This window comes from Apteryx mantelli, chromosome 22 (genome assembly GCF_036417845.1).
Source record: "Apteryx mantelli isolate bAptMan1 chromosome 22, bAptMan1.hap1, whole genome shotgun sequence".
Lineage (NCBI taxonomy): Eukaryota > Metazoa > Chordata > Aves > Apterygiformes > Apterygidae > Apteryx > Apteryx mantelli.
The window spans coordinates 5,519,058-5,546,955 of record NC_089999.1 but is presented as its reverse complement, the minus strand read 5'-3'; the positions used below and the strand labels follow the sequence as shown (position 1 = coordinate 5,546,955).

The 27,898-nt window shown below is 55.5% G+C and overlaps 1 protein-coding gene across 5 annotated transcripts in view; it reads left to right on the top strand.

Annotated features, from left to right (window-relative positions):
* The first annotated feature begins 611 nt into the window (after nt 1-611).
* GTF2IRD1 (GTF2I repeat domain containing 1) overlaps nt 612-27,898 on the top strand; it is a 97,828-nt gene continuing 70,541 nt past the window's right edge. For all 5 annotated transcript variants that reach the window (XM_067309958.1, XM_067309956.1, XM_067309957.1 and 2 more), the window contains exons 1-2: nt 612-683; nt 20,354-20,461. In XM_067309958.1, coding sequence (XP_067166059.1) covers nt 20,372-20,461 — 90 coding nt within the window. In that variant the 5' untranslated portion in view covers nt 612-683; nt 20,354-20,371. The remainder of the gene's footprint in view (nt 684-20,353; nt 20,462-27,898) is intronic.

Sequence of the window (27,898 nt, the reverse complement as noted above, 5' to 3'; positions counted from 1 at the left end):
CGGCCCCCCGGCGGCACCGGCGCCCTTTGCCGCCCCCGCCGCGCAGCGGGGCCGCGCCGCCCGCCGAGAGGGGCCCGGGCGGGGCGCGGCGGGCCGAGCCGAAACGAGCCGGGCCGGGCCGAAACGGGCCGAAACGAGCCGAGCCGGGCCGATCCGATCCGAGCCGAGCCGAGCCGAGCCGAGCCGAGCCGAGCCGAGCCGCCCCGCGCCCCCGCCGCCCCCTCCGCGCGGGCGGGCCCGGCTCGGCCCTGCTCGGCTCGGCTCGGCTCGGCCCGGCCCGGCTCGGCCCGTGGCGGCCCGTGGCGGGTCCCCTCCCCCGGCCGGGCTGCGGGCTGGTTAATCCTGTATGTAAATGGCAGCCAATGGATGTTGTTGTTGAGCGGGGCTGGGATTAGAGCCGGGGCGAATGGCTTGCAATCTTACTGGGATTACAGAACAAAGAGCCTCTCCGCAGCCCCCGGGAGCAGGGCGCCCTGCCCGGCCCGGCACGGCCCGGCCCGGCACGGCCCGGCACGGCGGCAGCACCCCCGGCCCGGCACGGCCCGGCCCGGCCCGGCCGCCCCGCCCGCGCGGCGAGGGAGTCGCCCCTTCCCCGCCGCCTCCCGCCGCCTCCCGCCCCCGCGCACGTTAATTAAAGGGCGGCGGGAGCGCCGCGCTCCGCGCCGGAGCAGCCGAGCCCTGCGGTAAGACAAACTTTTATGCCACCCTCCCGCCGGCCGCCGCGGGCAGCCGCCCCCGCGAGGGGCGCCGCGCACACGCGTGGGGCCTCCGCGCGCCCAGCGGCCCCGGCGCGCCGGGCCGGGCGGGGTGCGGCGGGTTTGGGGGGGGGGGGATGCTGGGGCGGGGGGGGGGGAGGCCTGAGGGTGCCGGGGGCTGCCGCGTCGCGTTGCGCGTTGGCCCTGGGCGCCTGCCGCGGCGGTGCTGTCCCTCCTCCCGGCCCTTCTCCCAGCGAAGCTCCGGGCCGCCACCTGCCCCGCTCTGCGCGGCCGCCGCGCCCGGCTGGAAGCGGCCCTGGAGAAGGGATTTGTCGGCCGCTCGCCCCCGCCGGCGCTGGGAGGCGGCGCGGTTGGACGGAGACGCGCGCGGGGCTTCGGCGAAAGCGGCGCCGAGCGGCGGCGCTCGGGGCTCGGTCGCTCTTGCGGGGCGAAGCTGGCGGTGCGGGTCCCCGGTGCCGCCGCGGGATGGAGGAGGTGGGCTGGGGAGAAGGGGAGCAAAGCCCAGCGCCGCCGGCACGGCGGAGAGAAAGTTCCTCCCTGGGGAGCTGGGCGCCCTTGTCCCTCCAGCGCGGAGCGATGGTGCTGGATTTATCCAGGATCAGCTATAAATCAGAGCGATCCCATTATTGCGCCTCGCGCTGGAGCGAGACTCGTCCCCGGCGGCGCCTCTCGTTGGAAGTGGGAGCTTTGCGGGTAATCCCCGGGCGCTCGTGGCGGGCAGGCCTTTGCGAAAGCGTTTTGGGGAGGGAGGGGGGGGTCGTCTGGGGCAGGGTGGCAGGAGGGTCATGCATTGCCGGGAGCTGACCCCCGAATCGCTGGCCAAGCTGCGTGTTACGGGCAGCGCGTCTGTTGAGGGCTGGGTGTCGCGGCCGTTTCTCCCGACTGCCGCGACCTCCTGCACGGCTCGGGGTAAGTTGCTCTGCCGCCTCCTGCCTTTCCTCCCCGCCGTCTCCCCTGCCCGGTTGGCGTGCAAGCTCCAGGACATATGGGCTGTCTCCCGGGATGTCTGTATGGAGCCTAGCGTAATGGGATCCCTGATCTTCGAGGTATCTAGCCACTGTACTACTTCTGACAGACGAGCTGCATGCAAATGCAGCTGGAGAATAACCCTGCAGACGTGAAGCACCTTTAATTTAGTCGGAGCCAGGTCCTTATGCCCTTGCCTGGTCTGGCTGGGCCAGCGTCAGCTTCATTAGCTCACAGAATCTCCTAGTTCTGGGTAAATCGCTGCAGCGCTTGCTCCAGAATTAGAAAGCGGTGCGGGAACTCCCATTTTCGGCTCAGCCCTTGATGGCTGCCGAGGAGGCTCCTCAGAAGTGCCGAGGGTGGTAAAAGACACGGCCCCGGCAGCGCCTCTCCTGTGCCCCGCTCTGCCCCTTCGCGCCGGCACGGTGAGCCCCGGTGGGCTCGGGCGCGGGAACCCCGCGCTCCCTCGCCCCGCGGCCGCAGCACGAGGCCCTGCGTGGCCGCCCCGCTGCGGAGCTGCACCTAGAGCCAGATCAAGCTCCTGACGCGGTGGCAGGATAACACCGACTTTCTAAAAACTTTCAGCTGCTGCAGAGCATCGCTCGTGCTGCCCCGGATTGCGCCCGCAAGCGCAATGCAGGTCGGAAAGTCAGGAGTCACCATCTGCTTTGGCCTCGGTGGGGCTACTTGTATACGAAGTTGTGCCTGCCTGTCAGCATCATGTTTGCAGCCTGATTTGCTGCTATATTGCTGATTTATCACCATATCTCTGCCTCCGCCTGATGTCTGAGTTGGCGTTTCCTCCAAACGCCGCGTTTTCCGCATGAAGCGTGTCTGGGCCGTGCTGCTACCGGGCCCGGGGGTGGTTTTCCTTGGGCGTCTGTCGCTGCACAGGCGCTCAGGCTCGCCGGGTGAGCGCGTCTGGGCTGCGCGGGGTTTCTCCTGTACTGCTGAGCCGAGAGTAGGGGCTGGTTAGCGAATGAAGTGGCAAAGTCTGTTTGGGCTCCGTGAGCTGGTGGCTCCCAGCCCTTTCCATCGTGGGGTCTCTGCCCACGTGGCAAAATCGGAAGGGTGACCAAAAGAAGTGCTCAGCCTCGTGGAAATCCTCCCACACCCAGCACGTTGGCTTCTGTTAGTGGATATTCTTGTGTCCTTCAAGGTGTTCTGAGCACTGGTGCAAAGTTGATTCTGATTCCCAAGTTGATAATTGCTGCTGTTTTTTGGGTTCCCACCAGGCCTGTTTGATATCATGGAAAACGGTGCCCTGGGAAATGTTGGGTAAGGAGAAGCAGATCTCCCTACCTCAACTCAAGCCTGTTTGTGGGGAGAGGGAGAAAACCTTTTCCTAAGGGGAGCTGAGCTATTTTGAGTTGAATTGGTTGCCATCTCCAGAGCATGCCCCACTAGAAAATGTGTCCATGTGTCCCTGCGGAGGCTGGATGTGGAGCGCTCGTCAATGTGCTCCTTGTCCAGGTGTTGTCACCTGCTTCCTTCCAAGCCGTCTGTTGCTTCTGAGGTTATTTAGGGAAAGCAATCCTGTGGCTTTTGCCACTTCTTCCACTTCTGGCTCTGCTGCTGTCCCCTGTGCCAGGGATCAGAGGCTCCGACATCCCTGGCTTGCTTAGGTTTGCTAATGAAAAGCCAGGAAAGGAGGGAAAGAACCTGCTTGGGGACATATTTAGCAACTTGCCCTACAAGCCCGATGCGAGAGGTGGTTTGCCCTTGCTCGCTCTGATGGGTATCCTGGGAGCTTTGCGCAGGCCTAGGAGGTGCAGGATCGCAGCCAGGGCCATGAGATGATCCCGACGCCTGGGACGCCGTGACGGGGCGTCTCGCCCATCACCCGGCGAGGGTTGCTAGCTGCGCTCTTGCCGACTGAACGTTGCTAGCTTTCATGCACCGCTCATGCCCTGAGAATTTGCGGAGCCGGCTGCTTATCCCTGAAAGCATCCCATATATGTAGCATATGTAGTTAAATCTCTTCAAAAGGATTGGTGGGGGGGGAATACTATTTAAGCTAATCCTTCTTCAGCCTGCAGCCTTATCTGATCCCTCTGGCGGCACTGCCGATTCGGCAGACTTTGCCAAGTGCCGGCCTTGCCGGGGCACCCGTGGGTGCGCGGCACCGCGGCGGGCGCTGCCTGGCGCTTGGCAGGCGGAGGAAGGAGGTGCCTGGCCTGCGCCGGAGCCTGTTTTGGGAAGGGAGGCTTGCTTGGCGCTGTGTTTAAAAGGCTAATCCAGATCCCAAGTTTAGTCTTGAAACTTGCTGGCTGAAACAGCGAGAAGCACGTCAGATTTGAAACACTGCCCTTTTCCCGGCGCGGAAGGGGCAGCTCTGGCTGTCCTCAGCTGGCACCTGCGTGAGATGCCTCAAGCAACGCTGCACTTACATCAGGGAAAAAAAAAAACAGACCAAAATTGTGGTTTAAATAATCTTTTATGGTGGAAGCTAATGGGGATTCCCATATGCTGTTCCCACAGGAAATAGCTAAGATTTTTTTAGGCAATTATCGATGCAGTGTACTTCCTCTGGGAATTTCATCGGCTGCACCCATGTGGCCCCACTCCATGCTCGGTGCTGCCATGGAGGGTCTTCATCCAAGCGCCCGGCCTCGTTCTCTGTAACCATCTACAGGTTTGGCCCTTAGCGTTGGCATGAATTTTGGTGCTAGCAACCTCTGAGTTGGAAAGCAGAGGCTATTTATTTCTTCTGCTGCTGGAACACAGGTTCTGAATACCGGTGCCGCATGGAAATGCTCTTGCGAGTGGCCTTTCTCAAGAAAAAGGAGGCTTTTCTTGGGGGTCTGCTGCCCTGTGCTGGCCAGGACAGCAACGCTTGGGCGTGAGGCGGTGGCCGATGGCTCTGGGGACAGGCTGAGCTGGCAGCGGCACTGCTCCTCGTGCCGGGCTCGGGATGATCTGCCATGGATGCTTTTGTGCAGCACCTTGTTTGCAAAGGGAGGGGGCTTCCTGAGGCCTCAAGGTGAACTTGGGCTTCAGCTGAAAGCCCTCAGAAGGTGGTAGGTCTTTGCAGACAAGAGCAAGGATCCCCAGAGACATTTCTCTATCCAGTGGAAGTTGTAGCCTTTCACTTTACAGTGCTGCTGTTTTTTTTTAATTTCTCGAAACATTATCTTTAAAAAGAGGTCAGGAGCCCTTGGTATGGCCAAAACCTGCGGGAGACTCTGGGTTTCACAGTGATGGGCGCAATGGAAGTGATTCAGATGGACTTTATAGATTGTGGGTTTGGGTTTTTTTTGCTGTTTGTTTTTAGTGAGGATGCAGGAACCGGCTTAATGGTTTCTTCTGCGTTACTTAACACAACCCGATTCATTCATTTTGTTTCTAGTCCAAGAGAAAAATGTTGAGTGCTTTCACGTAGGCTGTGGAGGCTGCGGAAGCTCTGTTTTGTTGGGTGGCTGAGGTTCCCATCTCCCTTCCCACACGGGACTTGGTCCGAAGCCAGTGTCTGATAGAGACGTACCCCTCCGGCTGGGGTCCTCGATCAGCTGGGTGCTGAGGCATCTGCCAAGACTGGAGCATATGGTTGGGGCCTAATCGCGTGGGACTGCTGGTGTGTGGGAAGGTGGGCAGCTGTCTAAGAATGTCTCAAAGAAGCTTAGACTTCATCAGCTGTGGAGGTCTTATAATATATTCTTGTGTGATACAGATGAAAATATCTACTGCTTTTTGTTTCCGGAGCAGTCTTAGTTCAAGGAGCAGTCAAACGCTGTTTCTTGAATGCTTTGGTAGCGATTTCGGAGGGACTGTTCCTACTCCGTCAGTAAGGCTTTTCCCATAGGTAAAATGTTATTAAGTGCTCAGCGCAAGAATCGCCATCTTAAAAGCAGATTGCACCTTGGTGGGATTTACATTTATATGTACAAACAGCTTCTGTTTGAATTTTGTGGCTTTGTGTTGCTTTGTCTCTGCTCAGTGCTATTATGACTGTTTTAAGAAGAGAATTAACTTCAGCTAGATGAATAGGAGACCAGCAAACGCTATTGCTCTGCCTTTGCAAATTCACAAAGATATAATCATCCTTTGCCAGGACCTTCTCCCTCAAAGCTAATCTCCACCTTTCACTTGAATTATGAGATTGCTCTATCTTCGTTTTCTTTAAATCTGCAACATCAAAAGGAGAAAATACCTGCTTGGAGACTGATGCAAACCTGGAAGGGACTGACCGGATTCTAAAAATGTGTAGTCCAGAGCCCACCTGCGAGTTGTGGCCTCCTGACACTCCCAGGAACTCTCTAACCGTTTAGCCTAGAAGCTTGAAAGGGACAAAATCAACCAACTTGTCTGTCCCTTGCCCGTCGGTTATGTCCTGTGCGAGATTTGCAACAGTCTGACAATTAGCCAGAGCTATCCGAGCGGCCAGATTTTAAGCAGGGAAGGGTGTGTGGGGGTGTGTGTGTGTGTGTGTGTGTGTGTGTGTGTGTAAAAGGCTCACGGTGGATACCACAAACCTGTTAAAGATCTGCTCCCGTAGCTATGTTAGCAGAGAATAAAACCAAGATGTTTGGAAGGTGCTTTGGGGCATAAATGAGTCTGACGAAAGGGATGGAAAAACCTGTGGGCAGGACATTTCATAACTCCTTTTGAGCATTTCTTGCACTTTCTTGTGACACGTGAGAGTGCTGGTTGCTGTCAGATATTGTACATCCTACTTAGCTGGGTGGTTTTGATGTTCCTTGAGGAAAAATCTTCCCCCTTTGATGCGTGAAAGAGGTTGGAGGGACTTGCACAGTTCCAAGAGAGGCATGATGTGGCTGGACCATAATAACAACTAGGCGTTTTAGGGTGTTATTTGAAGGGGTGGCTGAGAATGCCCTTTAAATGAGAAAAGGTGTTTTGTAGACAGATTTCTTCTCACCTCCTTCTTGTGGGGAAGTATAACTTTTTCTCTAGCTGAGGTAGGGGATGAGTGGATGGGATTACATCCACAAATAGCGTCACTCGAAAAACAGATGATCAAGGAGCACTGTGCTTCCTTCTTCCCTCACCTACACAGCAATGGCTGCAAAGAATAATGACCTCAGCGATGAAGAGCTGCCATCAATGTTTTCCACTAAAAAGAAGAGAAAACTAAAATACTCAAAGCTTTCCCTCTGCTAATAGTCATCCACTTGTGTGCAAACATAAGAAACCCATAGCATGCAGGCATGTACTTTCCTGCACGCTGCAGCCAGGGCAGTCCCAGGCGTTAACCAACATCTGCTTCTCACTGATGGTTAAAAGAATTTAAAGATGGTCTATTTGGCGTAAGAAAAACTCATGATGGGTGGAGAGCATGTCAGCTGGAGCAAGATAGCTTTGGGAAACTAAAATCATGGCAGTGGATAAGAAAGACTTTCTTGATTTTTATTATGGTCGTGGTGGAAAAACATACCTTGCCCATCCTTAAAGGATGAAGTGAGGGGGTAGATATAGCTCTGTGCCTGCGTTTCAGAAAAGCTTGCTTTTTGTTTTTTTTTACCTCTGGTTGTGTTTACTTGCCAGCATCCCCTAGGAAACCACCCACTCCGTAGTACTGTTTTTGTATTATATGACCTTGCTCATGTGGAGGAGACATCTTGTGACAGTGAGCACTAGGTTGCTTGTCTGTTGTCTCAAATCCAGCCCTAATGGCATAAAGGGGCTTGCCCTAGGTGGAGCAGGAAAGGGTCTGGGTGGTTCGTGCGGCCCATACTTGGGATGGAGATGGTTTCTAGGAGAGGCCGGAGATGGGCAGTGTCCGGGCAGCAGAGGGAATATTGACCCCAGCGCGGTGATGTGCAGATGAAAGAGGCAAACCAAGTATTGCTTCTAATTAATGGCAATCCTTGCTTTTGAAATTAAGCCCAGCCACTTATAAAGGCCCTGCACAGAGTTCAAAGTATGCAAGGGCTCTGCACTTGGGAACTTCTAAAGCTTTCAGGAGCCAAGAGCACTTGTGACACATAGCATCGATGACTGCACCTAGGAGCAGCCGTTCCCACCCACTCGCTCACATACCAGTGCTGGTAATTCCAGCTTCTGGGGCTGGAGCGCTGCGCTCTTCCCTTGCCCTGCAAAGGACGTGATCCGACGCTATGAGCGGGCATGGAAAGCCTCCAGGATGTCAGTAGATTTGGGATGAGGCCTGAAACGAGCTTCTGTGCTGCCTGCTCCTATCCCCATTGCAATGTGGAGACTGGAGAGGGAAATGCATTGCAATGCAAATGTATTGTAATCTGATTTTCCTGTTTGGATGCTGTTGCACTGACCTTGCCGAAACCGACTCCAAAAGGGGTGTTGATGGTTTGCATTTGGAGGCTGGAATGGGTTTTGGTGTTGAGCCTGCAGGGACGGTGATTTAGACCTATGCACGCCGCTGTGTGCAGGATGTGGCTCCCTGGCTGGGTGCTCTGAGCAGGGTCACCGCAGTGCTGAGGTCACCACTGGGTCCACAGCACTTCATTTTTTTGAACCTATTTTAGGCTCCCCTTAAAGTAATGCTCCTCTTGCATGTGTTGTTGTAGAGTACAAGGCAGAGATGGAAAAACCTGTAGGAAAGGAAGGATTATGTCTCTCTATCTAATTAGAAGGGGCCTGATTATCATTTCTATGCAGAGCTCTTCCCAAGCTCTGGTAATGATTAAGTATGTGGGAATTATCTTTATTATTTGTATTGCATTAGTATTGGGTAGAACCGGTCCTGGGCTTGAACCCTGTTGTGCCAAGTGCTGCACAAACAGCAGAAGATGGTCTTTGCCCAGAAGAGTTTGCAGTCTTCAGTGTGCCCGCAGTGCGTCCTGAGCCGGTTTAACGTGGAGCTGAACACCGTGTCTGTAGCATGGCCCTCGCAGCTACTGGAGCTCCTTCTTCAGTGTTTTGAAGATCTGGCAGTTAAGGAATGTGATTGCACGTCTTTGTTGGTGCATACAAATCACATGGGTTTTAATATAAAAAAATTAAGCGTATTAATGCCACCTCTGAAATTATTATTTATATTTCTGTAGGCCCTTGTCTGTGGGGTTTTTTCTTGGCAACTGGGTTGTTGAAGCCCAAGAGTTGGCTTCTGTCTTCAGGCACTATTTCTTTATTGTTACAGGAATACAATAAAACAATCTTGTTAGGTAAATATAATGATGCTACAATACACCATCTGCTGAAGCACTGCCGAGTGCAGAGTTATTACTTATGGTGCACAGAGTGATGGTAACTGGCTTGCTGCACAGTTTTGCAGCTCCTCTTTCTTGCCAGTGAAGAGGGACCAAACCCTAGATGTAGGACTGGAGGAAACGATGTCAGATTCTCATCTTGCACGTCCCAGTAGAAACAAGAGTTGGCTTTATAGTCAAAAGGAGAAAGGATTTTTCTAATAACCTCCTTCCTTTTCACCAGACCAGGATTGTGCTAGGGAACTTCTTCTGGTTTTCTAATTCACGAGGTTTTCCATCATGGTTGGGTGGAAGCAGCCATCTCCCCTCCCGCAGCTGGAGCAGCAGCTGAGGCAGACACGTCGCTGTGCGAAGGATCAGGGCAGGGATTTGGTTCAATCCAGTCGGTTACTTGCTTTGCGGGCAAGACTGGTATTTCATTAGGGTCATTAGCAAGTCCCCCAGAAATCAGGTGAGCCTGAGTAAGAGTCCAAGTTTCCTGAGTCAAAGATCTCCGGTTTTGCTACAAAGAGATTTGATGACCCAAGCTCTTTGCAGCAGCTGTAGCTCCAAGACTTGCTGAAGACCTGCAGCTCTGGCTGAAGAAGTGCAACCTGCTCTGGAGGGACTGCTGAGATGCCAGAAAGTGTGTTGGGGTCCGTTGAAGAGCTTGGCAGTGATTGCAGATACACAGCCCTGCTGTAACCACAAGGTCACGCTTCCTCCCGCGCAGCTCGTATTTGGTCCTGGACCTCTTGTAATGTAACACTTGCTCTTTAATAAGTGCCATTCATCGCCTTTTTTTGGTCCTCTCTCCTCAAAAGCTGGTTGTGGGGGACAGGTGGTCTGTTGAGGATGGGAGCATCCCCGGGGGTGATGCCGCATGCGAGCGGGCCCCGACGGGAGCCCTTTGGCGATGGCTGGGAGGAAGGAGGCTCCCAGCCGGGGAAATGTGTGAGGAACTCTGCTTGCTCAACCAGCCTTCGGGGTTTGGGGCCTTAAATAAACATCCTGGTTGGGGTTCGGGTTGGAGTTTTTCGCTGTGCAAGACGCAGGCTGGGGGGGACGGGGAGGGCACGTCGCTGCTTTGGGACCCGGCATCTGCGTGTACGTTCTGACAAGGTTATGAATTAGCTTCATTAGAAGAGGATCGCTGGAAATAAATTACTCCGTACCCTTTAGGGGCATGGCTGTGCTGTAATTTCATCTCGCCTTCCTAGGGGCGAATGCCTAGAAACCCCCTGGATGAAATTCCCCCCCCCCCCCCCCAGCCCTCCAAAAGGGGTGTTTTGTCCTGATTTGTAGTTTAATCCTGTTTTGCCCCCTTCCCAAGAAAAAGCCAAGCGGCACGTGCGTCCTCCCCACCACGAAGTTTGGCCGGAGGAGCCGAGCGTGCATTGGGAACGCCGCGCGGGGATGAGCTGGGATTCGCTGCAGGTTTTTCGGGAGGCGAGGTGGGGAGCTGGCTGGCGGCGCGCGGGCCGAGCGGCCCGTCTCCCTGCCCGCGTCCATGCTAATCTGCTCCTTCCCCTGCCAGCGTGCGAGCTGGCTGGGTGCCACTGTTCTCTCTGACAGTTTATTATGTAGTGCATTGTGTGTTTCTTTTTTAAATACATCACTTGGGAGAAGAGTATGCCAAACATTTGAAATCCTGATGAAACAACACAGTTAAAACCAAGTGGCCCATGTGCTATTAATACAAATCTGCAGTGAGAACAGGAGGCGGGCGACCTTTAACAAGACATTAAACATTTATTAAAACCATTAGAATTAGTGTCAGGTTGTATGTTTTTATTTATTTATTTTAAGGCCGCCTCGGCTAGCGCAGGAAAGGCGAGTGAGGACCGACGGCCTTGTGAGATGATTGAATCGGTTTAATTCCTTTCCCCCTGCCTGCATCCCCTCCGTCTGTCCGCGTGCCGGGCTGCTGGCATCCCGTGCTTGGACAGGAAGGGATGGAGGGGGCTCCTTGCCGACGCTGGGTCCTGTCCAAGGTGCCGAGTGCCCTCGGATCGCCCTGCGCGAGTCCCCGGTGCAACAGCCCGGCTGGAGGGCTGACGGCGCTGGGGCGCGCTGGAAGCCGATAGCTACAGCTGTGCTGAGCCAGCGCCTCTTGCCGGGTGGGTGGGAGCGCCTGGCCTCCCCGCCGCAGCTGGGACGTGTTTCTTGGGTGCGGTGGAAAAGCTCCCTGGGGACCTTGGAAGTCTCCCCTGTCCCTTTGCACCTCTGGTCTCGTGTGGGTTGGGGAACTCCCAGGTAGAGGAGCAGGGGAAAACGCTGGGGAAGCTCTTGCCCGGAGCAGCAGGGAGTATGTGCGTGCGCGTTGGAGTGGCTGTGGAAATTACTGGGTGTCCCTAGCCTGGAGTGAAGGAGGGTGTCTGCACCTGTCTGTTCTCAAAGCCTCCGCAACCCCGGTGGGGCCTCCACCACGGTGGGAGGCTTGGCGGTCTCATGCTCCACTGTGTCAGGAGATGAGGGGTGGCTGTCCTGCTGTCCACCCAAATGCGGTCAAATCCAGCCCGTTTCCAATGAATGGTTTTGCTAAAACGCCACATCCAAGATCCCTGAGAAGGGGCAAGTGTCATTGACGGGAGCACAGAGGGCTTGTGGGAGTGAGCCTCTGGGATGCTCTTGCCCGTTGCTCTTTGGTCCTACCTGCGCTGGTCGCACTTGCTGCCGAGCAGCTTGTTGCAGCCAAGCTGGCGCAGCCAGGGCAAAGGCCTGGCCCCAGGGACAACTGCGTTGCCCGCGTGTGCCGTTCCCTCCTTCCTCCCATCTCTTAGCTGGAGTTAAGGCCAGGCAAGAGCAAAAGGCAGTGTGAGATCCACCTGCCCAGGAAACCGGGATTCCTCGGTTGTGCTGCATAGTGCCACGGCGAGGTCCCGTGCTGCTGAAGGCGAGCGAGGGGGGGCCTGGTGCCGAGCAGCTGCACGGAGCAAGAAGCACCTGATGACATGAGGGAAAATGAAAAGTGCTATGGAAACACTGTTTGTTTTTTCTGGAGTTTGTGATACTTGAAAATCCCGATGGCTTCCTGAGCCCCATGATTGCATATTGCTCAGACTGATTTTTCCACCTGCCCAAAGGTATTTCCTTTAGGGGGGCTGGGGTGTGGGGAGAAGATGAGATTATTCCTTGGCCTTTGGGTAAACTGCCAGCATCTCTTTCATGTTGTCTTCCTGCAGCCTTCTTGCAGACAGTGCTATCCTTCAGGTTTTCCCAAGCTGCTACTCTGAGGATTATGTGCTCTCTTGAAAATGTCTTTGTTTTCTGATGTTTGCTATTGTAATTTATGTATGATGCTGCTGCTTGTTGAAAAACAAGGTCTTTATCTCCGTGGGAATTACACCTGCATAAATACAGCCATATCAATGGATACATGCGCGAGGCACTCCATGATAAAAGCCGACTTCTGTGCCGTGGTAGCGCGACAAAAGTTTACTCTACGTTAGCTACCAGCTAGAGCAAAGATTTCCTCTGCTCCGCACCTCGTAGTGCGCAAATCCCCTGATCTTTAAATGCTCTTTGAAAGCCAACTGGTTGTTTTATTGCCTCGTTGCCGTTAAATTTTCTTACTTGTCATTTCTTTCGTTCTCCCTTAAGATCATAGATCCTGTTATTTCTGCTGTTGGAATATCTTTTTTGTTCCTGCTTGATTTTTGTGTGCGCGAAATACATATTTCCTAGCTTGATGACCTTCTGGCATGCTGCAAAAGATCTCAGTTGACAGTGTCTTCAGAGGGAGCTGAGAATATGCTTCCCGTAATGCTGGAAGGGGTGAAAGGAGTTTCTGTAGGTGGCTGGCTGGCAGCCGTGTTCTTGTAGAAATGACTATTTTTAATGCAGCTGGGATTTTACTGTGTTGTCATTGATGTATTAGAGCACGTAGGCCTCCTTTATTATTTTAAATCTAATAATTAAAAATAACATGGAGATTGTCTCTGCTTTGGATACTGGTTGTTTTGATGTGGTGGAGGCAAGCCAGGCTATCGAGGCTCCGTGGTGGTGGTGGGGGGGACGGCTTTTCCAAGGTGCTCTGCTCTCATTTTCACACTTAAATCAGCTTTCTTCCAAAGCTCTCGTCACTTTGGGGCTGCTGCCACGTCGCTGGTAGGCACTGCAGGGGCACTCGTGGGTGCCGAGCGTGTCCGGCCCCGGTGCTTGTCCCTGGCAGGGGGACCCCGCTGCCTGGCGTGCGTTGGGAAGGCGCTGGCGCGGGCCAGCTTGCTTTGTGCTGCATTTGCAGCTCTGCCACGGAGCCGGGCAGCATTGATTTTTTTCTTTTTAGGCAGGGAAGCTGATGCCTCGGTAGCTGCTTATTAGAGGAGGAGCGCAGATGTCCATCAGCAGCCGGAGCAAGCCCTTCGGAGGTGTTAAAGAGATGCACGGAAGGGAGAGACCAGAAGAACAGGAAAGAAAATAGCTACCATCGGGCGGCCGCAGCAAGCCCGTGGGTGTGGAGAGCGCTTGGCGGATGGTTTTCCCTCCCGGCATCTGCACCAGTTGAGGGATGAAGAGCATTTCCCTGAGTGCTGCCTCCCCCTCTGCTCTCAGCTTCCTCGCTTTGGGCCCTGGCCGGAGCCCCTGCACCCCTCAACACTGAAATCGCAGCCCTACGCAGCGTGCATGCAAGCCGGCATTGCCCCGGGGAGGAGCCGGCATTTTGGCGGGTGCTGCAGGAGGATCCGGGTGCCGGGGGGTTTTCTTCCTCCCTCCCTCCGTGACAGCTCAGCCGAGGTTATTTCTCACTCGAGGGGGAATGATGGGCTGGGTGGCTGTGGCTTCATGCGTCTGTAGACCTGTGTGTGCTCCTAGCCTAGAAATTGTTAGCTATATCTATGAAAAGCCTTACAGCAAATGCAGTTGTTCTTAAACTGATGTGTTGTCGGTTTGCGGAGAGTTGGGTTTTTTTTTTCCTTTTTTCCCCCCTCCCTCCTTTACTAACCTGCTTTTAGCTGTGATGTTACAAAAGGCATTTAAGCCCAGAATGTTCGTTCTTGGTATTGATTTTGCTTTCTGCTTGAATCTCACTTTATTGCCCTTGGTACTCTCAGTATCTGAAAAGAGGACAGAGAGGGCTGGATTGACTCTTTTTTAAGAGTTTTGTGTTATTGACGGAGAGATGTTGGACATAGGGGTTGAGGGAAAATTCACGGGGTATTGCTGTTCAAAAACATCTCTGTTCCTTGTTGCAGCCTGTAATGGAGCCATGATGGTCTAAGGAGATAACAGAGGCAAGGTTTGGGAGAATACCTTTCATTAGGCATGCTGATATCCTCGGAAAACCACATATCTCCTTGTGTGCCCAGAAGCTTCTGTCCCCCACCTTTTCTATCGGTGTATCTAATCCAAAAACATTAAGCCTCCTGACAAAACTTGCCCCTTTGTTCTTTTTGCTTGATGTTGGGAAGTTAAGATGCAAGGAGAGATTTTCAAAGGCTCAGGCACATCAGGACCAGAAATGACCAGCTGCACCTTCGGCAAAATCTTCAGAGGAGCTTGTGTTACGGTTGGGTGAGCTTCCTGGAAAACCCAGCAACTCTTTTTTGTTCTTAAACAGGAACTTAGCTCCAGTACAGTGTGGGAACCTTATTTTTTCCTATTTTGGACTGAGGGGAAGGAGTGCTTCTTGTATCTTGGCCCAGGTGTCCCTACCTGCATATGCCCTTCTCCTACTGTAGTGGTGGCTTTAGGTGCAGAAACGTAATGTTGCTAGGTTGTATTTAGATGCTGGTGCTTGCAAAATGCAGGAGCATCCTGTTATCTCTGTAGTGGAGGGGAGAAGGGGAGGCCAAGCTCTGTTTTGTAAGAGCAGAAAGTACGAGAGGCTGCGGTGGCCTTTTTTTGGCTCTTAACTCCAGGTGTCTTTCTGTAGCGCCTTGGAGTCCTACACTGCCAACTAGTTCCTGCTGCAAAAAGCTTATTCTCTCAGTGGGTAAGAAGGTGGCTCGGAGTAGTAGAATAACATCAGCCAAGGCAAGTGTAGCCTAATTACGAGGGAAGACCTTTCTTATGGCTGTCTAGACAAGTTTCTCAAGGCAAACGGCGGGAGCCCCGTTGCTGGTCCCGCTGGGCAGCGATGCTGCGTGAGCAGGTCTCCAGCACCCTCGCCTTCGCCCCAGCAGGAGCTGGCGGGGCTCGCTCTTCCCTCTGTTTTTGCTCGTGTTGGATGACGTGTCAGACACTTTATTTTGGACTGGATCCATCTCCAGGCCCCTCCGGGATTCCGGCCCTCCTGCCCTTCCCTGGTCCCAGCCTGTGTAGTTTGTACGGGGAGCCCAGCTTTAAACTCTGCCGGAGGCCGTGACCTGCCCGTGCTCTGGGTGCCGGACTGCGTTTTGTCTCCGATAAGGCTTTTGCGCTGCTGCCCACCGCCGCCGCCGGGGCGAAGGTGGGCGGAGGGGAGGGTGAGCCCCGGGGGCCACCACGTCACCCACGATGGAGATTTTGCAGGGGACGAGGTACTGCAGCCGAGCAGATGAAATAAACGCCTATTTAAATATTTACTTTAACGTTATAAAGTAGCTTTGTGTTTACCCACTCTGCGGCTGTGCGCGGTGTGTGAAGAGCTTAGCAGAGAGCTCTCCAGCTTCCCCTGGAACGGCTCCCCGAGGCGCTCGCTCGGCTCCGCGAGCACGTTGGCAACGTCGCTGATGGGTGCCTCGCTCAGATTACCTAATTGCTTGCAACCCATTTAAGGGGAACTGATTAAGAAATTAATTCACAATCTTGGGCTACGTAGATTCCGATTTGAATGCTTTGATCGCTGCGGAGCAGGGACGGATGCGGGCAAACATGGCGCTTCCCATCCATCTGTCTGAAGCGAGAGGTAATTAAGGTGCTTCTGATGTTTGGGTGATCGAGGCTCCGGCGCTCGGATTTACATAGGCGGACGTGTTTGTGTTCAGGTTGGCCCTTTTGGGCTGGATTCCCCCTAGAAAAGGGCCGAGACGCCCTTGGTTAGCGCGGGCGAGCCCGCGGCGCTGCTCGCGGGGAGGGACGCCGCCGGCTCCCAAGTCGCCCTTCGCGGCGCCGAGGAAGCGGCAGGCTTCGAGCGGCCCTTGCGAGGGGGGAAAGCCGGAGCCGGGGTGACGGCTGAAGGCGAGCGAGAAGGCGTCGGGCCGGGCACCCGAACTCTGCCCCGCCGCGCTGCGTCGAGGGGGAAGCAAGCAGCGTGGCGGCTTACCGCGCGGCCGCCCCGGGCCTCCCCCTCCATCGTTCGTCCCGGGGGTGGCAGGGTGCCGTGGCCCCCCGCCGGCTCTGGGGAGGGGGCGGATTCGCCTTACGGGGGCAGGAAACCCAAACGCTGCAGCCCCCGGGCGGGCGCGAGGTCGCGGGCCGCCGCCGCCGCCATCTTGAGGGCTCGTGCTCTCCTCGGCGGCGATGGCGGCCCCTGTCACGGGGCCAGACCCACGGGCCTGCCCTCGATTCAGGCAACCAGGAGGAGCCCGGAGCCGGCGAAGAGGGCGCCGAGGGCGGCCTCGGAGTGGGACCGCGGCGCCCGGCGCCAGACGGGCCGTGTTTAACGTTGGGCCGTGGCGGCTAATCTGTTGTTTACCTCCTCCCGCCCTCGCACCTCGGGGAGGCTCTGCCTCCGAGACGCCACCTCTGTTTTCACCGCGCCGGGCGCTGCGACTCCCCATTAAAACTCTTCCCTCGCTGCTTGGAAGGGAAATGTGCCACAAGGCAGGTTTGCTTTGCAGGATTAAAAGCAAATAAATATTTATACGGTATGCAAAGTGGGCTCGATAAGATATGCATATCATTGAGAATTTGAAGCGGTTTAGTTTTGGGTGCAAGATTAAGGGGTGTGCGTGTTGGTACATTATATAGTTTTAAAGAGATGCTTTTCTCCTTCTTTGCAAAAATAGAAATGGAAAGGAAAAAAACCAGCCTTTGCTTCTTGAACCGCTCTGGTCTTAGGTTTCCTGATCTCCATACTTCCCCATATCTTTAACTGCAGGGATGGAAAAAAGCCAGGGAGAGAGGGCAGTGTGGGCTGCATTTCGTATGCAAATATAATGCTGGCCCAGTTCCTAATATTCAGTGTGTTTACACGTAAATGCAAACAACTGTTGACTTAGTTTCAACAGATAATGTGTTTCATAACACAATGGAAATTGGGATTAATCTGGAATTTAGCGCGGGGTGCCTGTCTCCGCAGGACCTGCGGCTCGGATCGAGGCCCCCTCCGCTCCGATGGCGGCTTTTGCCGCCTCCCCGTGCCGCGGTGCGGGGCGATGCTCGCCGGCGGGTGCCCCCTTACCCCCTGCTCGGCCGCGGAGGGGCGCGAGGCGGTGGGGCCACCGCGGCGTCGCTCGGGGCCGAGCCGTGCGGCATTGCCCTGAGTCCGCGGAGCCGTTCTCTCTGCAACCCTGCGCTGCTGCGTTTAATAGCCGAGATAAATTCATTAACACAGAAGAGCGAGAAAGCCGAACCGCACGGGAAGCGCGAGTGTGGGCGAGGAGCTCCAGCGCTCCCCTCCCCGTTGTGCTTTTCGCCTGGATGGTGCTTGCGGCTGGCTCTGCGTTGCGCTCCCCGGGCTCCCTTTGTCTGGAGGCCTCTGAGTTCAAGGGATTCTCGCGGATCGCTGCTGTGGGCTTTAAATCGATGGGAAGCCCGAGTTGGGCTTGCACGCAGGTCCACGCAGCGTCTGCACGGGGCAGGAGGTCCGCCACCTTCGGCAGGTCAGTCTGGAGGCTGGAGAAGCCCCCCGGGGGAGTCCCCACCTGGGAGAGCTGGGGGGGAGCAGAGAAACGGCGCGAGGTGCTCGCCGACGAGGGGTTGCGGCGCATGTGACAATGGTGGCCCAGCCTGGGCACCCTCCCGTGCCATGGGGTTGTGCCCGCCGTGGCGGTGGTCGGCAGCACTCTGGGGTTTCTCTGTGCACGGGGGTGGATGCTTATCTGAGAGGGAGCCGGCCAGCACTGCTCACGCAGGATGGAGAAGTGTGGAGGCTTCACGCTAAGGTTAAACAGCCAATAAAGGAGAGGACTTTTCCCTGTTAAAGGAGCTCTTGATGTGAGCTGAAGTGTGAAGGTGTCAAAAGAGACATCTTAGAGAAGAGAGGAAGGGAGTTTTTGGCCCAGGCCATCACTTTATAGCCTCAGCATCACTGTGTCCCTTGGGGCCAGGAGAGAGGAGGCAGCAATCTTCAGGTCACCTTGTCTTGGTGACTTTGAGCAGAAGCGTCTGGGAGAGGCCCTGGCTCTATTTTAGGGCCAGATCCTCACCGCCTCTGTCCCTGGACCTGGGGCAGCCCTTGCAGTGATGCCCACAGGTCTGCCCAGACACGAGCATGGACTACAAACCTTTGAGTCATGGCTTAAATCTCCAGCTATCAAAGCAGCCTGCTGGAGCCTCCGCCCTGAGATCCTTTTCCTCCCCATCCTCCACCCTGTCTCTTCCCATGGAGCATCTCTTGCTTTCTGCTCCTTGGTGATGCCTGGTGTTGCCTGCACAAGAGCACGTCCAGGCTGGCCAGCAAGCAGGGGGCTGCGGGGGCTCTTTCCTCTGCCAGTGGGGAGAGATCAACTCACCCTAGCACCCTGCACGCAGCTTGCTGGGAGGGGACCTTGTGGGGACCTTGCTGGGACCTTGAGGCTCGAGACCTTTCCTGAGCTGGGGCAGCAACATCTGTGTTGAAATCAGGGTGTTTCCATGAGATGCTTCAGTTTTGGGGGTGTGTGGGGGAAGGGTTCTTTTTTATATAGTTTGCCCCAACCTGTTTTGGGGTTTTTGTTTTGTTTTCAAATCAGCTGTGATAAATGTTTGCATGTGAAGTGAAATCCCAGCTTCGCGGGCCCCGGCGGTGAGCTGGATGGGTGGGTGCAGCGTGGTCGTGGGCAGTTCGCCCCAGGAGCTCCCGCTGCAGACAGGCAGACTGCGACTGCGTTGGTTTACATTCGGTTCAAGCTTGTAAGGTTTTCCGTGTAGCCCCAAGGAGGAAAACCATTGGCTTGGAATCAATAATTTGGAAATTAAGTTTATGTAATCATGGTCTCTGGGTGTGTGTTTGTCCCTAACCGTCTGCCTGTCTGTCCCTAGTAATTTTTAGCCTGCTGGCCAACATCCACCAGACAAGGCAGAGGTGTAGCACGGCTCAAGGTATTCAGCGTATGGAAAGGTCATGACAAAACGTTGCAGTGTAAAGAAGCCAAGACCCTCTTAATAGAGAGGGGCAAGAAGTTGCAACATGAGCTTAAGCCATATTAGATGCCAGAGAATCTCCATAAGAGCTGTTGCGACTGTCTTGTCTGCGGGGAGATCTCTGCTGAAGGTGCATGCCTTTATTAGATGCTGGAGAGCTCAACTGTGGGCCAGCGATCCCCAGGAAAGCAAGTGTCCTTAGCGTGCATGGTCATGGAGCCGCTGTTCCTGGGATGCAAATGTGTCTCCGCAGGGTCTGGTGTTGGGACCCCATAGTGATGCTGGGGTCTGGAGAACCAACGCCTTTTGCAGCCAGTCCCAAAGGCTCCCAAGCAGGCCGTGGTGTGTAATTTTAATGAAGAGGATAATTTCTTGGTGTGGTGGGTGGGGGCAGAGCTGTACCTCAGGCTGTTTCTGTCTGGCAGCTAGTGGTGATGCAGAGCCCTGATAATGGTTGGGTTTTGCATGAGAAACAGCAGATTAGGGGTTGGTGCCACATTCAGACATTGCCCGGGACTAGGGAGAAGGAAATGGTGATCCCAGCCCGCCAGGGCATGTTGCAGGAGCCTGGCCGAGGACTTCTCTGCAGCAGGGAATCGCTTGGAGCCTTCCTTGTTGCTCCTGGCCAGGGCAGCTCTGCCTCTGGGAGGAGCTCCCAGCGCGGGTGGGCTGGTGGTGTGAGGTGCTGAGCTGTGGGCTGCGTCACTCTTAGTCCCTTGCAGATTCATGCCGTGCTTTATAAGGGATGGGAGGTTGTGTGTGCTGGTCCAGGGTACCTGCAGATGTTCTCCAAATGCCCCGTCTCTAGCATCTGCTGTGCTCCGGGGCAGGATCAGGGCTCTGGCTCGTCGCAGGTGCCGGGGCAGGCTTGGGAGGGGGCTCTGCGCAGGACCCTTCCTCTCCGAGTCCCTCTGGTCACGCAGGATTCCCATTTCTGAAGAAGCGTTGAGGTTGCAAGTGACAACGTGTGGAGCTGCACGCTCAGCGGTTGCTGTGCTCTTGCAGAGATCACACATGAAAGCTGTTAATGCCTTTCAGCCCATGTGTTTGCTGCTGGGGGCAGTTCTGCAAGTGCAAAGCACGGAGAGGTGGACGTGTAACTGGCGGATGTTCCCCAAATGAAACCTCTCTGCTTTCTTTTGGGAGGGTATCAGCAACCTTCCTTAAATCAGGATGCAGTAAAGCACTGCCTGCCTAGGGGTGGTGGTGTCATAGTTCCAAAGCTTGTCTGTTTTTTCTGATTATATAAATTGGGCTGTAAGAAAGGTCGTTGCATCTCTTCTATAATTAGGAAGTTTACTGGCCAGAGTCACCAGAACAAGCGTGGCCACAGCCTGGCGGGGCTCTCGGTTGGCTGAATTAGCTGTTCTTATGCTTTCTCTCTGTCTGTTGTAGTGCCGAGGCGTTTCAGACATGGACCAGGACCCCATTGTGCTGGACACGGTAGAAGCATGGAACAAGAAGACGCTCCCAGCGCCGCTCAGCTCGCAGTCTAAATACAAGGCAAGTGCGAGGGCTGGGGTGATCCGCGTTGACGGGGGCAGCGCAGCCAGCGTCGCGGGTTCCCGAGCGTCCTGGAAAGAGCAGGAAGCTTGTTGCTGAAAGGGGAAGAGAGCCGGCGCTCTGAAACGTTATGGGGGGCCTCTTCGCAGGCCGGGGCAAAACCCTGCGTGTTGGTCTGCTGCTGCGTCTCAGGCCTTAGCTCTGCTGCCTCTTTGCAGCCTCCCGCATTAGGCATGCGGTGCCAGTGCTCGCCCCGCAGATATTCCAGTGCAGCCTCCGTAGCCCTGAGCTGACTGCTAATGACTCGCTGGTAGTGCGGCAGCATCCCTCAAGATTGCACTGAAAAGGCAGAGGGGTCCGTGCTGCAGGGCCATTCCCTGACCCCGGCTGGATGCTGGGAATCCGGGCCTGTGTGGGGTCTGCACTCGCCTTTCTAGCTCCTCCTGTTAAATAAGAGGGGGGAAGAAAGCCAGCAGGATTTAGGAGCTCAGTGCAATCAAATGCTACCACATTTAGCTGATAACTCTTCTCCTGTGCCAGCTGATGTAGGTGGCTAGTCCCCAGCAGCTCGCAAAGAGCACAGACAGCAGTGCCGACCTCCGCAAGAGGAGCAGAAATCTAGCTAATCACTCTGGGATCTGTGCTACAGCATCTCCTAGATTAATAACAAGGGCCCATGGCTCCGGCTTTCAAGGTGCTGGAAGCTTTAGAGGTGCAGCCATTGCTGCTCTGTCACATCTGGTTTGAAGCAGCAGGAAAGTGCTTTGCTTTTATGTGTCCTGTGTGGTGCTGGTTACGCTGGCGGCCATGCATGGGGACTGTGGAGCCTCTGAGCTTTCTTTAATCCCTTTGGAAAGCTTGCTTTATTGAGCTTATTTGTGTGGAGTAGAATCAGGCGCCGGGTTAGCAAATAGCATGCCCTCTAACACGGGGAAGGCTTGTTACTGAAACAACAATAACCAGAGAATTGAAATATTAGAGATAAAATTAAAATGTAATGAGATTAGGTAGTGGCTTTTCTATCAGAGACCTCCTTATGCAGAGATAATTACCTGGGAAGAGCAGAAAGCACGTTATTAGCAGCGGTGGCAGCGCAGCACCTCCGCGGCAGGCTGGGATCAGCACGGGAGGTGCGGTGCCAGCCTGAGCCCCTGCCTGGGTGCAGGAGTGCGGAGAGCTGTCCTTGCCGGGGGCAGACGGGTTAGTGACTCTCAGCACCTGGGAAAGGCACGTGCTGCATCCGGTCTGTCCGTGGCCTGTCTTCAGGAGTGGGTCACGGCTGCTGATAGTTAGGAACTGCCCCGTGAAATTGGTTGGCACACATCCGATACCTGCCTCCCCGAGCCCGGGGCTTTCCCCTTCCCACTCCCGGCTGTGCTTCCACCCTCCTATCGGCCTGGGTGCCCTGGGCCTCATCTGATGAGCTCTTTTGGTGCTTTGGGGATCAGGCGTTGAGCAGGCAATGCCTGGCTTGCCATCTCCTCACCAGCTGCTCGGGAAGGGCTCTGCCCCACCAGGGTCCCATGGAGAGATGCTTTCCTTGAGATACTGCGCAGTTGTGATGTGTTGTTGGCAGATCCTATGAATGGATGAATGGTGGGGATGGGGAGGATGATACCTCTGTGCAAGGACCAGGCTGTGCCGTGGGCATCATGCTCCACTCTGCAGGTGCTGCTGCCTCCATAGGAGGAGAGCTGACCCGTGCAATGACCGTCTGGGGGAGAGTGAAGGGGGGAACAAAGTCTGCTCTTAAGCAGGTAAGAGGTAGGACCTCATCCTCCTGTCCACACTTAGATGCGACTTTGGTTGGCATCTGCCCATAAACAGTAGTTTTGCAAAAGAGAGGTCAGCATTGAGCCTCGGAGGACTAAAACAAGGTGATGTCAGGAGGACGTTTAGGATGTAGTGCCCAGCCAAATCTAATGCAGATCTGCAGAGGGAGAAGGATGCTGGCAAAGCGAGATCACCAAGGGGAGGCGGAAGGAAAAGGGCTTGGCGAGATGTACAGTCAGAGAGCTGCAACAGGACCACCGTTTCAGAGCAAAGGACCTTGCACCCTCCTCATGGGGGCATCAAGCAGCCCCCAGCAGAGGGGGACAGAGAGAGGGACAGCTTCAGACACCTCCCTGCGTGCACGCAACTGTTCCCTGCATTGCCATGCTTCCCTCTGTTAGTGGTATCACCCAAGTTATATACGTCTCCTTTTTAATGCAGTGCAGAGAGACACCTTCCCCCTTTGCCGTGGCAAACAGCTGCCTGTGGAAAGGAGCGTCACTGAAGTGGGGCAGTTGGGCCTCTTACAGAGGCGAAGCCCAGAGAGCAGAGGGGCACGACCAGATCCAGGCTCTCGGTGTTATTTTTTTCCGTGAGAGAGCTGCGTTTGTTTTAGCTGGCGAAGGAAGAATCCTTCCTTTCGGCGCACCTGTTCCCCGTGGCGGGCTCCCTGAACGCAGCCGCCGCGCTCGCTTGCGCTCTGGCGTTGTTCAGCTGGAGCCGTTGGCAGAAGCAGGCCTGGGGATTTTCTCTGTTGGGAGCTTTCTAAAAAGCAACATGCCATCTGGTGCCTTTAGAACGGCACTGGCTTGATCCTCGGTAGTGTCTTTACAAGGCCAGAGTGAGTTGGTGAGACCCGGAGGGAGGGAGCCCGGCAGTTCCTGCAGGAGCCAAGACGTGGCTCCCCGGTCCCCTCTCTGCGTCCCGAAAGCAGGTCAGGGGGAGGGATGGGAACGAGAGGCAAGGGGCCGGCTCCCTCTCCAGCCGTGAAGGCAGAGACTCGTGTCTCCCGCCTGTCTCCCGCCGCTGTTCACCTGGAGCGGACCCTGCTCGGCTCGGCTGAGCCTTGCAAACTCGGTCCGCCCCAGCCTGGCTGGGGATGCTTGAGCAATAAGGCTGTTGGCAAGTCCTGCGTTTATTCATCTGCTATATTCCTCTATTACTTTAATCTTTCCTGCTGTGTTTGTTTCTTTGTATGTTTGCAGTTTGGGGGATTTTTTTTTTTTCCTGTTCTTTTAGAAAATTGTACAAGGCAAGGTTGGGAAGCATTGATTTAGATGGAAATACTGAGGTGGGCACAGAACTGGTTGGAGAACCAAATTCAGATGCTAGTTATCAATGGTTCACTGTCAAACTGGCAAGATGTATGCGCCAGGGGTCCGTAGAGGCTGGTCTCGGGTCCGGCGCTAGTCAATATTTTCATTAATGGCTCGGATGATGGAGAAGAGCGTGTGCTTATTAAATCTGCAGGCAACATCAAGTTGGGAGGAGCCGCAAGCCCGTTGGAAGACGAGGCTGGAATTGAAAATGATCTTGACAAATTGGAGGAATAGTCAGGACGGGGAAATAGGACGCAGTTCGGTAAGGACAAGCACCGAACGCTACAGTCGGGCAGGGAGGCTCAGCTGCGCGGAGCGAGGACGGCGAGTAGCTGCTGAAGCTGCAGCCGTGCAGAAAGAGGACCTGGGGGTCAGGAGCCGAACGTGAGTCAACCATGTCGGGCTGTTGCGAAAAAAGCAAACAGCGTACGGGGATGTGTAAACAGCACTGACCAACAGCGGCGCCAAGGACCCCGCAACGGTGGCGTTCGACCGAGGGCTGCGACGAAATAAAACGCGCTGTTCGGGCTGGACGCGCTGCTCCGCTGCCAAACGGCCCCGGGGAAGTTTTCGAGTGGGGAGAATATCTGGATTAACCCTTGTGGCGCCGAGGTGTCGTTCGGTCCCCGGTGTCGCAGAGACCCCCCGCAGCCTCTGGGTCCGTAACGCCGGGACTGGCTCACACCCCCCCCGTTGCGGCCCTCGCGGGAGCCGCCGTCCTTTGGACGATGATTTTAATGTTTTGGCAGGGCGGGAGGGGGATGCGCCGCCGGGGCGCCCCGGCCTCATCCCGCCATGGCCCCGTGTCCCCGCCGCTGCCGGAGGGGCGTCCTCCTTGAGCAAAGACGGAGAAATCATTTTCCTGTAGGGCTTGTGCGCCCCAGGGACATCGATTCCTCTTTAATTTAGAAGGGGGGAAAAAAGAGAAAAGAGAAAGGAAGGAGAGGGAAAAAAAAAAGCGTGCGTTTGTGTAATATAAAATTCGCGTTCGGATCTCTGTAGCTGCCCAGAAAACAACGGGCTTTTTATGTTGGCTCTTCTGGTCCTAGGAAAGCAGGCTAGAATAAAGATTTACAGTGTTTGGGAGATTAAAGGCCCTTGTTACATTGTTCAAATACCACGAGATTAGTTTCCAAGGAGACGGATACCAGTTGCCATAGGCACCGGGGGGCCAGGAATTAGGATTGCGATTTTTTATCCTGATCACGCAAACAGTAGCTGAACGCTGCTAAAACTCTGGCTTTAAATAACACGAGTGTTAGCTTACATACCAAGAAACCAGCGTCTGGAAACTGTATCTCTCGTCCTTCCCCCCCCTCCCCGTCGCCCTTTCCCCTCCGCCGGGAGCCCCGCTCCTCGGCCCCACGCGGGGCAGCGCCCGGGTCCCCGCGGTGGCCCTGCACCCCGGCGGGTCACGTGGGATGCTTCGGGCTTTGCGAGCCCCCCGCAAGCCACCAGAGATGGGTGCTGCCGCGTTTGGGCGCATGGAAAGGGTCGGTACCAGCCTTGTCGCCCCGATGTTATTTTCCAGGCTCGGGAAGTTTCGGCGCCAGCAGCGGGCTTTCCTGGAGCCCAGCACACGTGGCTCGAATCCTGCTTTTGGTTGCACCCACGGAAATCCCTGCCGCTGAGCCGAAGCTGGTAGGCTGTTGGGGAGTTGCACGTATGCAGGGTTTTGGTCCTGCATTGCTTTAAAAAAAGAAACCCTGCGGAAAGCGCTGGTTTTGGGGAAGAGGTGGCTAACCAAAGTGGAGCCCCTTGGAACAACCCATTTGCCGGTCTGTGTTTCTGCTCTAACCGCGCTGATGCACGGCCAAAATACCTGCCTTTTTGGGAGCCCTGGAAGAGGCCCGTGGCTTGGGAGGCTGTTTTATTTTGTTTCAACACAAGGATTTTTATTATCTTCTTGTGATAACCAGCAATAAATATTCCTGATTGGTGACCGAAGCGGTGCCGGGGACAGGCAGCCGTGCGCAGAGGGGCAGAACTTGTCTCCTAACACCTCCTACTAATTTTAGTTTCCCGGGCCGCCTGGTTCTGGGAAGTGCAACCCGAGTCCTCGCGCTGCGCCGTGCCGCCATCCGGGACGCTTTAATCCCTCTGCGGCGCGGGAGGATCATGACGCCGCACTGCGCTGTCTCTGCCCGTCTCTTTTTTTCCAGGAACTGCAAAGTGCCTTTTTTCGCTTGCTCCCACCGCTCTAGGAGGGACGGGAGACACCCGGCACCTTTTTGAGCTGCGATGAGCCAGGCGGTGACTTCCAGCGCGCTGCCCCGGATGGGAGACGTCTGCCCGGCGGCAGACCGGCAGGGCCGGTCCCTCTGAGCAGCGCGCGCCGGGCAGGATGGCGTCGCCCCGTGCCCAGGTCCCTTCGCCTTGGGCACCTGCCTAAAAGGACTTTTCTCTGCCTCCCTTGCGGTCTTCCTCGTGTCTCGGCCTTGTGCTCCGGCGGGCAGGACGGGTGTCGGGTTCCTGCTCGGGGGCCGGGTGCCCTGGCCGGGATGTTCCTCTGCCCCCGCGTTACGGAGCCTGGGTATTTAGCCTGCGAGGTCTTCGGTCTCCATCGCCCGCAGTGCCAAGCTTAGCGGAGCTCTGAATTTCCAGTAAGGCTTCAGGGTGCTGCTGCGTTGTGGATAACCCTCACCAGATACTTCCCACTGAGAGCTCCTTGGTGCTTTTTATCCTGGAGCTGGAGCTCTGGGAAGTCGCCTGAGCCGATGGTTAAGCAGATCCTGTGGAAAGGCTCCGCTTCTGTGCTCAGCATCCGCAGGTCCCTCCTCTTGTGTCTCTGTCATCCCGACCTCCTGCCAGGTGTCCTTAGCGCGCCCTCCTAGGGCTGGCTTTTCCAGCCGGTTCCGGCCATCCCGAAGGCTCAGTTTCCAACCGCAAAGGAAGAAGCTGGGATTCCCGAACAGCTCGGCGACATGGTCCTAGTGGCCTTGGGGGACACTTTGTGTTCTCCTCCCAGTATCGGTGCACAAGGGGATCCGCGCTCTCCGGACATGGCGTTGCCGTCCGAGCTCTGCCTCTGCTGCGGGACGGGGGTCTCCTCCCCGGAACGACGCGGGCGGGAGAGGGAGAGGCTTTCGACAGGCAGCTCAGCGAGCGCCCCGGCCTCTTTGGCCGTGCACCTTTCGAGCCCACCTGGGTGCTAATCCTTCGGGTGCCGCTGCGCTCGTCTCCCACTTTGCTCGGGCGCCGTCACCGTGCGCAGCCGCAGGGGAGCGAAGCCAGAGGCAGGATCCGGCTCTGCCGACAGCTGGTTTCCATGCACAATGCTCAGCGTAGCTCTTCCCTGCGACGCTGGGAACGCTCCGATTAAGACTTGCAGTCTTTTTTTTTTTTTTTAATAAACGAAGAGGCAGTCGCTTAAAGCGAGAGCTTTCTGAGCCTGCCCGTCATGAGACTGCGGTGCGGAAACTCATCTGCGTTTGCAAGTCGTGCTGTCGAGAGTCGCGCTGCTTGAAATACGTGGTGGAATTGCAAAAGGGGGAACCTGTCTAGCCGTCATGATGATATAAAAGCGTTTATCCGGGGGGAGATGAAACTAGACTTCTAAAGGGCGTTTTACAGTGATATAACCCTGCAGTATAAAAAGAGCATACGGTAATTTATTTGTGTGTAGACCAAGCTTTTGAATAGAAAGGTAACAGAAGAATGAAATACTGTGCTCTTGATTTCCATAGGCTGGAGGAAAAAGCGAAATTCCTGCTGTGGAAACGTCTTCTGAGTTGAACGGCTCCTGGAGAGCTGGCAGTGCGTTCGTCTTAAAGAGTGCGAGGGAGGGTGGGACGTTTGCAAGAAGGTCTAGTTTGTTCTTCGCCGGTTTTCTAAGAGGAGCTAAACTGCACCAAGCGTGGTTTCCAGTGGCTCGTCTGGGAAAGCAGAGCTCAGCCTACAGCGCCTGTGGATATTTTCATTTTCTCGCTGGCGTGTACGCGAGGAGCTTTTCCAGCAGGTGCCCTGATTTTTGTCAGTAAAACAAAACAGCAAGAGAAGCGTGAACCTGTTTCACCGAATATTTCCCAGCTGAAAGAAGAGCGCTTTGGTGTAGAGCAACCCGCCTTGGGCAGCGCCGCCGGCGTACGGCCGGGAGGCGCGTGCAAACCGTGTGCGTGGCCGGGGCACCCCAAACCGTGCCGGGAGGAGGTTTGCCCCAAACCTCCTCACGCTGAAATTAATAACGACGACGTTTGCTTTAGCTGACCCTTGGCTGGTTTGAACGGTGACCAGGGGACTGCCGAGAGGCTTTTGCAAAAAGGAGCCAGCGGTCGCAGGGCGAGTGCCAGCAGCAGGGACGTGGTGATGGGGAGCAGCCAAGCGGCAGGGATTAGTTTGGGGGGAT